Raw genomic sequence first — 12,670 nt, forward strand, 5'->3', positions numbered from 1 at the left:
TCAGAAGGACTTCCTGAAAAAGTGAACTTCTTCCTTGGAGATAGTGAAGAACCCCAGGACTTTGCTGCCCTTCTTCCAATCCTATTGGCTTTAAGATGGTCCTCCCTGCAGCGGAGGAAGGACCAGAGGGCAGGTACTAGAATGGGAGGTAGAAAAGGAGGGTCCTCAGCCCTGTCTGTAGTTCTTACCCCAGACCACACATGAGAATCACCCAGGTGGGGGTGGCTCTTAAGGAAATCTGTCGCCAGCCCTACCCTGGACCAATTAAATCTGAGCCTCTGGGCATGGGGACTGTGCCATAAGATTTTTTTTTTAAACTTTCCAGGTAATTTGTACTTGTAGCCAGGCCTGAGGACCTCCTCAAACCTCTCCCCCCCAGGCCTCCCACCTAAGAGAGCAGAATAGCCTAACCCCTTGGTCTCCTGGTTCCCAGACCAATCTTCTCCCTGCAGTGTTCACTGCATTTCTCTTCAGAGAAGCTGGGCTCTTTGCGCGCCCCTTCCTGGCTACCTGCGCCCCTGTCCGCTGCGCTGCTCTGGCCCATGTCACATTGTGGGTAAAAACCATAGGCACCTGGGCTAAGTCCTGCCTCTGCCACTTGCTAGCTGTGTGACCTTGGGCAGCTTACTTCTCTAAACCTCAATTTCCCTATCAGAAAAGTGGAAACCAAAACGAGGTTGTTGGGGGATTAAGCGAACTGATGCACGTAGAAGAATGCGGGACAGAGCTGGCCCACAGGCAGCCCTCAGGAGTGGAAAGCACCATGAGGACCCCAGACTCCCGCCCAGCAATGGGGTGGAGAGGCGGGGCACCGTGCTTCCTTTCGGAAGGCAGCATTCCTTGCCTTCTCCACATTTGATCCGGCCTCTCCCCACAGCCAGTGGCGTTCCCATCCTATTTCTTCCACGTTCTCCTTCCCACACACATTGCTCCTCTCCTTTGGGTATTCATAACTGAATCTTCCCTCCCTGGTGACTTGGGGACTTGTCAGAAACACCAGCTGAGCTCCAATCACCAGGCGGAAGAGAGGGAGGGAGACAGAGACAGAGGAAGGCTGACTCACTGCCAGCTAACTCCTGCCCCCAGCCCCCCACCCCGCCCCGCCTCGCCTAGCCTCCTGGCCCTGCCACCCCAGCCCCACTCCAGTTTCCAGGCTCCTTCCGCACTCCCCCAGGACTCATCTGCACTACGTCATCCCCACCCAGTTCCCCACTCCTGGGATAAAGCCCAGAGTGGGAGAAAAATCAACCAGGCAGAAGGAGAAGGCTGGACTGAAACCAGAGGAAAGGGAGCCGATGACTTAGGGGACTTGGGGCTTGGTCTCCTTCCTGCCACTTACCAGCTGTGTGACCTTAGACAAACCACTTAGCCCCTCTGAGCCTCCACTTCTCACTGGTAATGTAGAGGCTAATAACCCCAGGCCACCTCCTTAACAAGAGTGAAGCTCCTCACAAAGGATGCTCCCGGGCTATGCAAACTGCAAGGAGCAGACCCACCCCCGCCGCCCCGCCCCAGCCTGTGAAGTGGGACCCCAGAGAAAGGCAGCTGGAGAAGCAAGGGAGGGGCCAAATGGATGCAGTTGACTATCCCCATGGCAGCGTCTAGGAGCCCCAGAACCCCATGTCCAAGCCTGGGGTTGGTCGGGAAGTCTGTGGATGCTGGGGGTGAGCAAGGAAGCCGAGCTGTCTCGCGGTGTTTTAAAAATCTATCAGCCTCTCACATCAAATTAAAATGTAAATAGCAGCTGGTCTGGGCAGGACCTCAGGGGTGACAGGAGCCGGCCTGTGAGTAATTTCACAGACGGGAACGGTTACATCAGATTCTGACAACTGTCTTGTTTCTGAAATTGATTTCCTCTCCCCTCGGCTTGCTGCCCCAGGAGGGTCCGGGAGCGAGGGGAGGCGGGGATCCGCTCAGCCTGGTGCCTTCCTCGGTTCCGCGGCGCCTGCCAAGAAGGCCCCCGTGGAACCAGGAGGAGAAAATCTGAAATTTCTGCATGGCTGTAAGGCAGTGGCCTGGGCGCCAAAGGCCCAGCAAGGCTCCTCCCTGCCTTGGAGTGAGTCTAACCTTGGACCTAAGAAGGTGGACCCAGGGCACTGGTGGGGAACAAGAGAGGTAGGTGTCCTGCGCTTGGGAGCCTTCCACAAATATGCTGAGTCCGCAACAGAGATGCTTCTGCCCTGGGGAGTCTCCCTGCCAGAGACAAGGGTACAAGGACCCTGCAGTATGTGGCATGCACCATGCCGGGGATCCCTCTCAATGCCCATAGGAGGGACAACTGTGATGACATGGGGTGTCAGGGAGTCATCTGTGGCCTCTACCAGGCTTTCCCCAATTTGGCCATGCAGAGTGCCAGGCACCATACCGAGCACTGGGGCTGTAAAGCTTTGAAAAAGACTGGCTCGGTTCACGCAGGACTTCCTCCGGGACCCCAGGGAAATGCGCCACCCTCTCCACCTAAAGGGGCCATATTGGAAGGAGCTATGTATTAAGAGGCGGCTGGCCTACAGGGGTCTCCTTGATGCCTCTAGGCCCAGCCCTTCCCTGTTCCCAAGTCCCCAGAGAATCTCCCCCTGCACCCTTCTTTGTAAAAAGAAATTAGGTTTTCCTGGCTGTTAATTGAATTACACTGCAGGAAAGCAGAGAAATTGTATCTCATTAAAGCCTCCTGTGTCCTATTGGAGCATCATGTTGCCTATGTGGCTGCTATTAGCATTTGTCACAGAGGACTCAGCCCTGTGCGTACAATCCCTTCCTCTCCTCCCCTGCTGTGCTCCTAAAGCTGCCATGGTCCCTGATGCCCACCCTGGGAGCATCCTGCTGGGGCTGCCCACCACAGAGAAGCCCCAGCTCTTTGGTGACAGCCAAATTCCATTTTCCAAAGCCAGAGACTCTGTGCATGCACGGCAGACAGACTCCAAGCGGTGGCCGTCCCCCGCAACCACAGTAGCAGGGACTTAGGGAAGAACTGCCTTCTGGAAGCCTCGGTCTCCTCATTTGAAAAATGGGGATAATAAGACTTCTCATGGTTGTTGCTGAGGGGGGATCATTGAGCAATAAGCCAAGAGGCAAATCATCCAGTTTATTGCCTGCTCCATCATGGGCATCACAGGCCCAGGGAGGCCGTGGAGTTTAGTCAAGGAACACGTTCAGGACCCAGGCTTTGGAGCCGGGAATATGAACAGGACCTACTTCACATGAGTTAATTCAGTTAAAGTCCTAGAATACTGTCAGCACGTGGTACATGGTAAGTTCGAAGTAAAAGGTCATCATAAAAGTGTGTGTGTGTGTGTGTGTGTGTGTTTGGAGAGAGGGTGCTGTGGGTAGATGTGCCTTAGACAATCATGTCAGGTTATTGACATGCAACTGACAATTGCATCATGTTATGTGTATGTGACACCGGTTGTGAGTCTGTGGTCAAGACATCAGAGCACAGGCAGTTATGGTGACTGTGTTTGTGACTTTGGGGTGTACTTTTATCACTGCTTTTCGTGTGTGTATCTTTGCTCCCGTAGGTAGGTGACTAAACATGAACATCTCTAGGGAATTCTTGGGGAGTCTGCCTGCAACCCAGAAAGCCCTCTGGGGCACAGCTGAGCCTCGGGGCTATGAGGGTTCAGGTTCAATTATGTTTGTGACTGTGATTCAGTGGAGCACAGAGACCTTATGATCCAGAACAAGAAGCAAAGGGGAGGAGGAGGGAAGAGGAGAGCAGGTGGGGTGGGGCAGCAGCCACCCTGGACCCCCCCCTCTGGGGGCTGTCTTGTTAAGCCCATCTGTACAGCAGCCGAGAGGCCTGGGGCCCCCAGTTTGTGGGCACAGGAGGGCACTGGGGCTCTTGGAGGCCGGGGACAGGTCAGGGGAAGGGGCACAGGGGTAGAGTTCTCGGTTCTCGTATTGGCAGGGAGACTGGGTAGGGCAGAGAGAAGAGAGGAGGTGGGTTCTCTCCTTCTTGCCTAGGGCAGAGGGCTCAAGACTCCTAAAAGCGAGGGGAAGAGTATGCTGAGCCAGATTCCCAGACCATCTTTCCCTCTCTCCAGAGACCCAGACACCCCCAAGGACAAGGTCCCCCAATCCTGCTGGGATCTCTTCTGCAGTGCCCGAGATTGCCTTCCTGAGTGCAGGAACTCACTGCCTCCCAATGCAGCCCTGTCCCTAAACAGCAAAAACTACCAGCAAATTCCTTCTTGGGCCAAAGAGGAGGTCTGTCCTTCTCCCTTTATCAAAGAACTCTTGTGTCTTGTCCCTATCTTACTCCCTGCAAGTTACAGATACCCGGTTTTCGGCCACTCTTCAAATGGCACGGTTTGAAATGTGTCCATCTTCCTGGTCACACTCCAGCTTGTTAATGTCCTCCGTCAAGTGGAGTGCCCAGAACCAGCCCTCGTGAGTCATCTGGAGCTTGTGCTTACAATGCTAAAGAACTGGGGACTCGTTCTCCCAGCCTTGCCTTAGCTTCCTCCTCCGGGGTGGCAGCTCTGTGTGGTAAGCACTGCCCTCTGCCATCTAACCACCTCTCAGATGCCCTGCTGTTTACTAGCAGTAGGACCTGTGAGCGGATCGCTTCCCTGTGTGCCCTCAGTTTCTTCATTTGTAAAACGAAGGGCGTGGGTAGATGCTCCATACCGTGCCATTCAACAGAAACAAAATGCGAGCCACACCAGTAATCTGGGTAATCTGAACGCTTCTCATTGTCGCATGTTTAAAAAGTAAAAAGAAACAGCTGAGATTCATTGTAATAGTAAACAGTTGACCTTGAACAACACAGGGGGGAGGGGTGCCACCCCCCAAAGCAGTAAAAAATCCAAATATAACTTTTGACTCCCCCAAAACCTAACGACTAATAGCCTACTGTGGACCAGAAGCCTTACTGATAACATTAACAGTCGATTAACACCTATTTTGTATGTTGTATGTATTCTCTACTGTAGTCTTATAGTAAAGTCAGCTAAAGAAAAGCACATGTTCTTAGGGAAATCATAACGAAGAGAAAATACATTTACAGCGCCATATACTGTACTTATTTTTTTAAATCCGCATATAAGTGAACCCATGCAGTTCAAATCCATGTTATTCAAGGGTCAACCATATTTTATTTAACTCAATGTATCTAAAATATTAACATGTAACCAATGCAAAATTATTAATGATACATTTTACCTTATTGTTTTCTTCCTATGTGTCTGAAGCCCAGTGTGTGTCTACCGTCTTACAGCACATCTCAGTCCTGCAGAGGCTACGTTTCAAGCACCCAGTAGCCCATGTGGCTCATAACTGCCATATTGAACATTATGTGGGCTCTCCAACTCTAGGGCTCTGGGATTCTGTGGAATAGCCTGGCAGGTCACATCTTAAGGAGGGCATGTGCTTATCTGGTGCTTTTTGTGGACCAGGAGCAGGGCAGGAGAGCCCTCGGGTCCCTATTTGCCCCCATAGCGACTCTGTGGGTGGAGGTATCCTGTCTTCATATCACAGGTGATGAGCCTGAGGCTCACAGAAGTTGACTGGAGTGTGCTGAAGCCTACATAGCTGGTGAAGACACAAGTAGAACCCACGCCTGCCTCGCCCCCAATCCCTTCAAGCTGGTGAGAAGCCACAGAAGCAGGCTCCTCTTCTTAGATGGGCTCCCCTGAAGATGCTCTGAGCTTTGAGGCTATGAGGACAGCATTGGGTTGTGTTGCATGATGCTCATTACAATAACAGTGGGGAAGGGAACCCCCCACCCAGGCCCCAAGTGTGGTTGTTACTCAGAGCTGAAGGACAAAGTGGGATCTCTGGAGGCCCCATTGTCTCTGGTTGCCCCCATGTCTGTCTCTTTAAACAAAGGTGACTGGAAAGATTCCCTGGGTGGGACTGACATGTATAGATGCACAGGTTGTGCACTGCTCAAAGGTGCATAGCCTAAGGGGCAAGTGGAGTCTGAAACCCAGTTCCTGCTCCACTGGGCAAACTATGGCTCTTGGCACCAGGATGCATCCAGCCAGATGGGTGCCTTTATCATTCACACTCGTGCCCTGGACGGGCTACCGCAACTCTGCCTAGAGCAAAACAGGGATGTGCTGCAAGTTTCTTGTTCTGGTGCAGAGCCTTGAAGTCCTCCTTCCAGAGAAAGACTTTTCCTTTCCCCCTACTTCTCAGGCCTCTGACCTCTGCTGACACTTGATGCTGCTCCCACCCCCACACGCGCATGCATGCGCGTGCGCACACACAAACACACACACACACTCTTCTGCATGGACATCCCCCAGCTCCTTCGTGGTTTCAGCAGCATCTCAGAAACAGAACTCCTCTTCCCCAGGAAGGCCTCAGGGCTTGGCCCACCCAGGGGTCCCCAGCCCCCATCTCTGACCATTCACAGCCCCCCCCTCCCCGTGCCCCTGCCCCCACACCCCTGCATTTCAGTCCTCCAGAACAAATGGAGGCATCTGCAATGCAAAGCCCGACTTGTTGATGTAAAATCTTACTCTATATTCTACCCAGGTTTATACGAGTGAATTATGCAAATCTTTGATGGAAAATATTCCTCCACACATCCTTGAGAGTGTAAAACCTTAGTCAATAATTCATACTTGGATGTCTCTGACTGCAGGCTTTTTCTTCATTATAACTTGCACCTCGTTATTTGTCTTTCGCATTTTATTGTATATCCTGGTGTAATGCTGTGCATTATAAAATTTATCTGCTTCATTATTTGATGAGCTGGGGCGAGGATTGGCTGAGAGGCTGGCGCAGGGGCCGGGGGCCAGGGCTGCCCTCGGTGTTGAGTCCCATATGACAGCAGGCAGAGGCGGTGGCTGGCTGCACGGTGTGATTTCAGGGGCACCAGACACCACCCTTCATCCCCCACACTTGCTCCAGATGTCTCCTCGCCCAGCAACGGGTGTCTCAGGACACATCGTTATGGCTGCATGGCTTCCTTTGTCCTTAGGAGTCAGGTGACCCAGGAGAGTTTGCTGGGAAGAACTTTGTCTGAGTAGGTCCTCAAAGCTGGAAGGGAGAGCGATCCTGAGAACGCTGGGAGGGAAAGAAAGGGTCGGCCACTGAAGCAGAGCAGGGACACGGTGCCCCAGAGGGGAGCCGGGGGCTGGCTGGACGGAGGAGATGGGGAGCTCTCTTGCACAATTGCCCAAGCAGGCCAGTGATGGGGTCTGTGAGGTGCTCCTCTGCAGAACTCAGTGTGAGGAGGGGTCCTCTCCCACCATGGGTGGGGGCGGGAAGGTGGAATGGGGTCTGATTCTTACAGTCTCACAGTCAAGCACTGCCCAGCCCAATGTGTGGGCTCCAGGATGGCTAATGGGCACCCTGGGTGGGGTAAGAGCCCCTGGGGACCTGTACTCTGAGAAGCAGCTTTTCCCAGGAAGGTAGTGAGGAAAAGGCCAGGACAAGGACAGTCTTCCAGCTGCATCAGACCCCTCACCTTTCCGAGGTCTGCCTCTGCTCAAGCAGGTCCCACTGGCTAGGGTACCCTTTCCTCCCCATCGACACCCCGCTGTGTCTGTGTGCATTTCCCCAGCCTAGTACTTACCATTCTGTGCTGGAATTGCTAGTCTTGTTGTCTGTTCTCACTGCCACCGTGAAACTCCTTGAGATCCGATGTGTCCTATTCATTTAGATCCCAACACAAGACGTGGCACATAATAGGTGCCCCCAAAATGCTTGTAAAATGGCTGGATGGTGCCTTCCCAGATAGCCCTCAGTCAGGTAATTTCTCCTAATACCTCTGTGCAGTACTCTTCACATCTTCCTCATCTTCGTGTTGCTTATGCAGCTGTCTTGCTCCCCCTCCCTCCTCCCACTCCTCCCCCTCCTCCCAGGCAAGGACCCCGTCTCACATCATGGTGCTGCCCCCCAAGCCTGGCGCAGTGCCATGTATTGGCATAGACACTCGATGCATATTTGTTGAATTGGATGGAGGAGAATGGGGGTGGGATTTCACTGGCAGCCAAGATCATCTTTCCCTCTGCTACTCTCCTCCTGCTGCTGCTGCTGCAAGGTGCTCAGGCCCAGAAGAGGGTCAAGATCTAGAAGCTTCTTTTCAGGGCAGTGGGAGGGGTGTCCTGATGGCCAGCTGGGGCCCTGGTTGTTTCATGATGATTTTCCCAGGTCAGTGGTAGAGGTGGCGGTGGGGAGGGTCACAGACCGGTTAACACTGCCGGGGGACTTTAATCGTGGGGATGCTCGCCACGCTTTTCTGTTGCATTTTGTTTGGAAGAACAGGGGAGTTTCTCAGCAGTTTCAGAGGAGGAAACCAGCTGAGCCAGAGCCATGGAGAGAGCCTGAGCCATGAACACAAAGCAGAGGCCCCAGTGCTTTAGAGCAGGGCTCCTAACCCGGGGTCCAGAGACCACCCCCCCAAAGAAAGTCCATGAATCTGATTCAAGGAGTCCATGAATTGGGGTCAGAAAAGAGGGCACACCTTTTCTTCCACTAACTTATAACTGAAATGTAGTATTTCCTTCCATTTCGAATATAAACAACAAAGCCCGGCAGCAGCAGGACCTGGGGCTCTCGCCCGGAGAAATCCACAGATGTTTTCACACCGCAGTTCCTGCACGTGTCTCCACATAGCACTCATGCTCATCGCTGTTACAGCATTGTGCTGCTCTAAGCTCAGCACTAGATCGTATTTGATAAAGAGTAATAAAAAACATATTGATATATGATATACTATATGAAAAGTTTGCTTTTGAAGGTTTTTAATATTTGTATAACCGTACTTCAATATATCTGGTTTCCTTTGTAAATCTATGTATATTGTGCATTTTAAAGCATTCTGGAGAGGGGTCCATGGAATATGAGAATCCCTGGAGAAGAGAGAGGCCACTCCAGTCATGGGTGGGGAGGGGGAAAGGGAGACAGGCCAGTGGGGTTTCTTACAGCACCACCCCACAACTTTTATTGGACCCTGTCCCTGGGGCTGAGGCGCTCTGCGGGGAGGGGCAACGGAGGGGGGGCTCTGCGCAGGGCACACGCCCCTCCCCCAGCCTGGCCTCCCCTCTTACTGGGGCCTCCTGCCCCTCCTCCCCTCCCCAGTCCCAGCCATGATCACCTCCCACCCCAACACCACCATCGCCATCAAGGGTCACGCGAAGGAGCTCAACTGCACAGCGCGGGGTGAGCGGCCCATCATCATCCGCTGGGAGAAGGGGGACACGGTTATCGACCCTGACCGAGTCATGCGGTACGCCATCACCACCAAGGACAACGGCGACGAGGTTGTCTCCACGTTGAAGGTGAGCGACCATGCCCCAGTCTCAGGGGGACCCCAAATTTCAGAAAGTGGGGATCCCACAGTTTTACATCTGTATCTAATGGAGGTAAATGGGGATCTGGGAGCCCCTCCCCCAACCCCCAAAAGCACCTTCCCTTTCCTGCCTATTCAGGAACCTCTGCCTTAGAACCTCACTATGTCTTTTTCCTGACAACCCCACAGCCATTAAATGTGTGGAACCCTCAGCCCTTCTCCCTTTTCTGGAACCCCTGGTCTCCATCCTCCCTCCTGGACCCCTCAGCTCCTCCCTCCCTCTGGGACTCCTCAGTTCCTCCCCTTGTCATGAGACCCTCAGCCATTCCCTCCCTTCTGAGACCCCTCAGCCCCCTTTCCCCTCTCTCCTGGGACCCCTCAGCTCCTTTCTTTCTTCTTCCTGGACCCCCTCAGCCCCTTCATGCCTGGACTCTTCCAACCTCCATCCTTGGAACTTTCTGGGACGAGGAGCCCTTGACAAAGCCCCTTATGGGTCCCCCTCCCAGAAGAAGTGGCCTTGCTTATCCCCACGAGAGTGGGCCTGCTTCAGCAGACAAGTTCTAAAACACTCTCCCCATTTCCTCCCTCTCTCCCCATCCTCCTGCCCCTGCTGGCCACCTCCCAGCTCAAGCCAGCTGACCGTGGGGACTCTGTGTTCTTCAGCTGCCATGCCATCAACTCATATGGGGAGGACCGGGGCTTGATCCAACTCACTGTGCAAGGTACCCTCACCTGCCCCACCATTCCTTACCCCTTCCCCAGGGAGCCAGGTCCCCACTGCTAACTCCACCTCAAGAACAGGGGCATCACCCAAGCTGTGGTGGAGGATGATGGGAAATGGCCTTTGGGAAGAGCCTTCATCCACTCTCCCTTCTGGCCAGAGTGAGGCAATAAGGGCCCTTCCAGGCACATTTCAGACAACAAGGTTTACAATGGCCACCATCACTGTAGAACACATTGCTGCTTCCAGAAGTGGAGGTATCTGGGTTTGTGGGCCCAGATGCTGGAGGAGATGAGAGAAGGGAAAGTCGAGCTGGGAAAAGTTGGGAGCTCTTCATGGAGGACAAGCAGCCTCTCAGGTCAGAGGAAATCCCTCAAGAGGACCTGTCCTCCCCCAGGCCAAGGAAGAGAGGGTAACAAAGCAGGAGACCAAGCTTGGCCCCCTTCTGGCTCTGAGCCCTGCTGCTGGGCCTCCCAGTCCCACCTTGCCCAGACCCCAAGGTTCAGGACTCTTGGGTAGACCACAGTTGTCACCAACCCCCAGGGATATAGCAGAACCCTGGTCTTCTCTGGAGATAGGCAGGGGGCCAAGCTCTCTGCTGCCATCCTCACTTCTGCTCCTTCCATCTGCCACTCCCCAGAGCCCCCTGACCCCCCAGAGCTGGAGATCCGGGAGGTGAAGGCCCGGAGCATGAACCTGCGCTGGACCCAGCGATTCGACGGGAACAGCATCATCACGGGCTTCGACATTGAATACAAGAACAAATCAGGTAGGGTGAAGGCTCAGCCCCCCACAGCCCTTGTGCCCATGCCCTGCCTGTGCCCTTCCAGCAGGACAGTCCCTGAGCCTCTGAGCTGCCCATCTAAGGCAAACACGCCAGCACCCAGCAGTGTATGAGCCCCTGTGACTTCCTAAGGGAGGGACTCTGGTTGGGCTAAGAGTTCTGTGAGAGGGGCAGATGGAACCCCAATTGATGGGGAGAGAGTGCCAGTCCCTTCTTTCCAGGATTGTCCCTGGACCAAGCTCCACAAGGTGGTCTGACTTAAAGCAATGGAAAGGCCCAGAGCTAAGGGGCTATGGGCTGTGTCTATGGAGTCAGAGACATCATGGGTTTGGCTAGGTCATCTGGGCACTCCTGGTTTGGGATGATGGGGATGCTTGCGGGTCAGAGAGCTGGTCCTTGCTGGTCTCTGGGGGATGGAAAAGCCCAGATCTAAGTTTTGTCCTCCCGGTAGCCCTTCAGAGCCCTCCCCTGGGACCCTCGCTAGCTCCCCTGAGGCTGCCTGCCACTGTGAGGCCCTGTGGAACAGAGTTAATGACAAGCCCCCAGGTCTCCAGGGATATGGGGGCCCCATTGTCAAGTGGCAGGAATGGCAAGGAGGGGGCCTCAGAGCGGACAAGAGGCCTGGAGTGGACCAAGCCACAAAAGAGCTGCAGGGGCTCGTGTTTGTTATCTGTGTGACTGTCTCTGGAAGGTATGTGAAGAATGGGCCATGGGGGGTCCCGAGAGGGCACCTAGGGGGCCCCGACAACATGCAAGTGAGGGGAAACCCTAGTCCTCCTTCTGGATGCTTTTGTACCTTTCAAATTCACATAAGCCTATATAAGCTTTTCAAAACAACTTAAAAATCAAATGCCAAAAAGGGGTCTGGAGCACTCATCCCTCCCCAGCCCCCCTTCCGCCACGAACTCCAGCTCATTTTCCAGGTCTTGGGGTAGATCCAAGGTTCTGTTTCCCCCAAGGCCTTCCAGACCCTTCCTTTGGTCCTTAGCACAGCATGTGGTCAGTGGCTGGCTAGGTGTCCTCCCCTCTGGAGGGACAAAGTCCCGGTCCCTGCCGTCTTCCCAGCACCTGGCACATGGCCCACCACGTGGTAGGCACTCAGCAGAGCGCTGCTGAGTGAGTCAGACACAGCAAAGCAAACCTCTGAGTTGCATATTCACCTCTTGAGAAGCAGCTCTGTCCAGGACACTGGGGTCAGTCACCTCTGGTACACGGTTCTACAGGGTTCTACAAGGTTCTACATCTCTGAAACAGGCTTCTACAGCTGCCCTCAGAAGCTTACAGTCTGGCTGGGGAGAAAGTCAGGCGGCAGCCAGCCACCAGGAGTCCACCCTGAGTGCGGGAAGAAGGTGGCTAGAGGAGAGGCCACCACTCACAGGGGCATCGGGGAAGCGTCTCTCCTGTCCCTGTAGATGCTGCACTGAGAGCTAGGACTTGAGGACTGAGAGGTGATGGGCCTGGATTCAAGGAAAGGGGAAGGGCAGAGCCCGAGTGGGGCACAGAGGGCTCTCGGATATAGTTCTTGGGCAATCGGACTAAATGTGTTCTGGGGCCAGGTTGGGAGGGGGCCTCTGGGCTGAGTTTTACTTTGTTGGGGAAGGTCACTGAGAGCCACTGACAGTGTCTGAGCTCCCAGAGAGAGATTTGGGTACCATGGCATACTGGAAAGATTCATCCGGCATCCGTGGGAGAATGAGAAGCCTCTGGGAGCAAGGAGACTGTTGCAGGGCTGCAGTGGGGAGAGAGGTGAGGAGCAGCGGGGCCTCAGCAGAGACACAGGGCCTAAAGGGAGAGGAGGCTGACTGTGTCCATCTCATGCCTCAAGACTTCCTGAGGCTGGCCTGGAACCAGACAGGAAGGGACAGGTCTGCAGGCCCACGTCCCCATGTGGCGGTGCACGCTCCAGCTCCCCGTCAGCTTG

At 54.2% G+C, this 12,670-nt stretch overlaps 1 protein-coding gene across 1 annotated transcript in view; it reads left to right on the forward strand.

Annotated features, from left to right (window-relative positions):
* The window catches only part of DSCAML1 (DS cell adhesion molecule like 1), a 322,784-nt gene that overhangs the window by 255,957 nt on the left and 54,157 nt on the right, over positions 1 to 12,670 (forward strand). The window contains exons 10-12 of the mRNA XM_021696420.2: positions 9,034 to 9,233; positions 9,870 to 9,966; positions 10,606 to 10,734. Coding sequence (XP_021552095.2) covers positions 9,034 to 9,233; positions 9,870 to 9,966; positions 10,606 to 10,734 — 426 coding nt within the window. The remainder of the gene's footprint in view (positions 1 to 9,033; positions 9,234 to 9,869; positions 9,967 to 10,605; positions 10,735 to 12,670) is intronic.

Source organism: Neomonachus schauinslandi, chromosome 11 (genome assembly GCF_002201575.2).
Source record: "Neomonachus schauinslandi chromosome 11, ASM220157v2, whole genome shotgun sequence".
Classification (NCBI taxonomy): domain Eukaryota; kingdom Metazoa; phylum Chordata; class Mammalia; order Carnivora; family Phocidae; genus Neomonachus; species Neomonachus schauinslandi.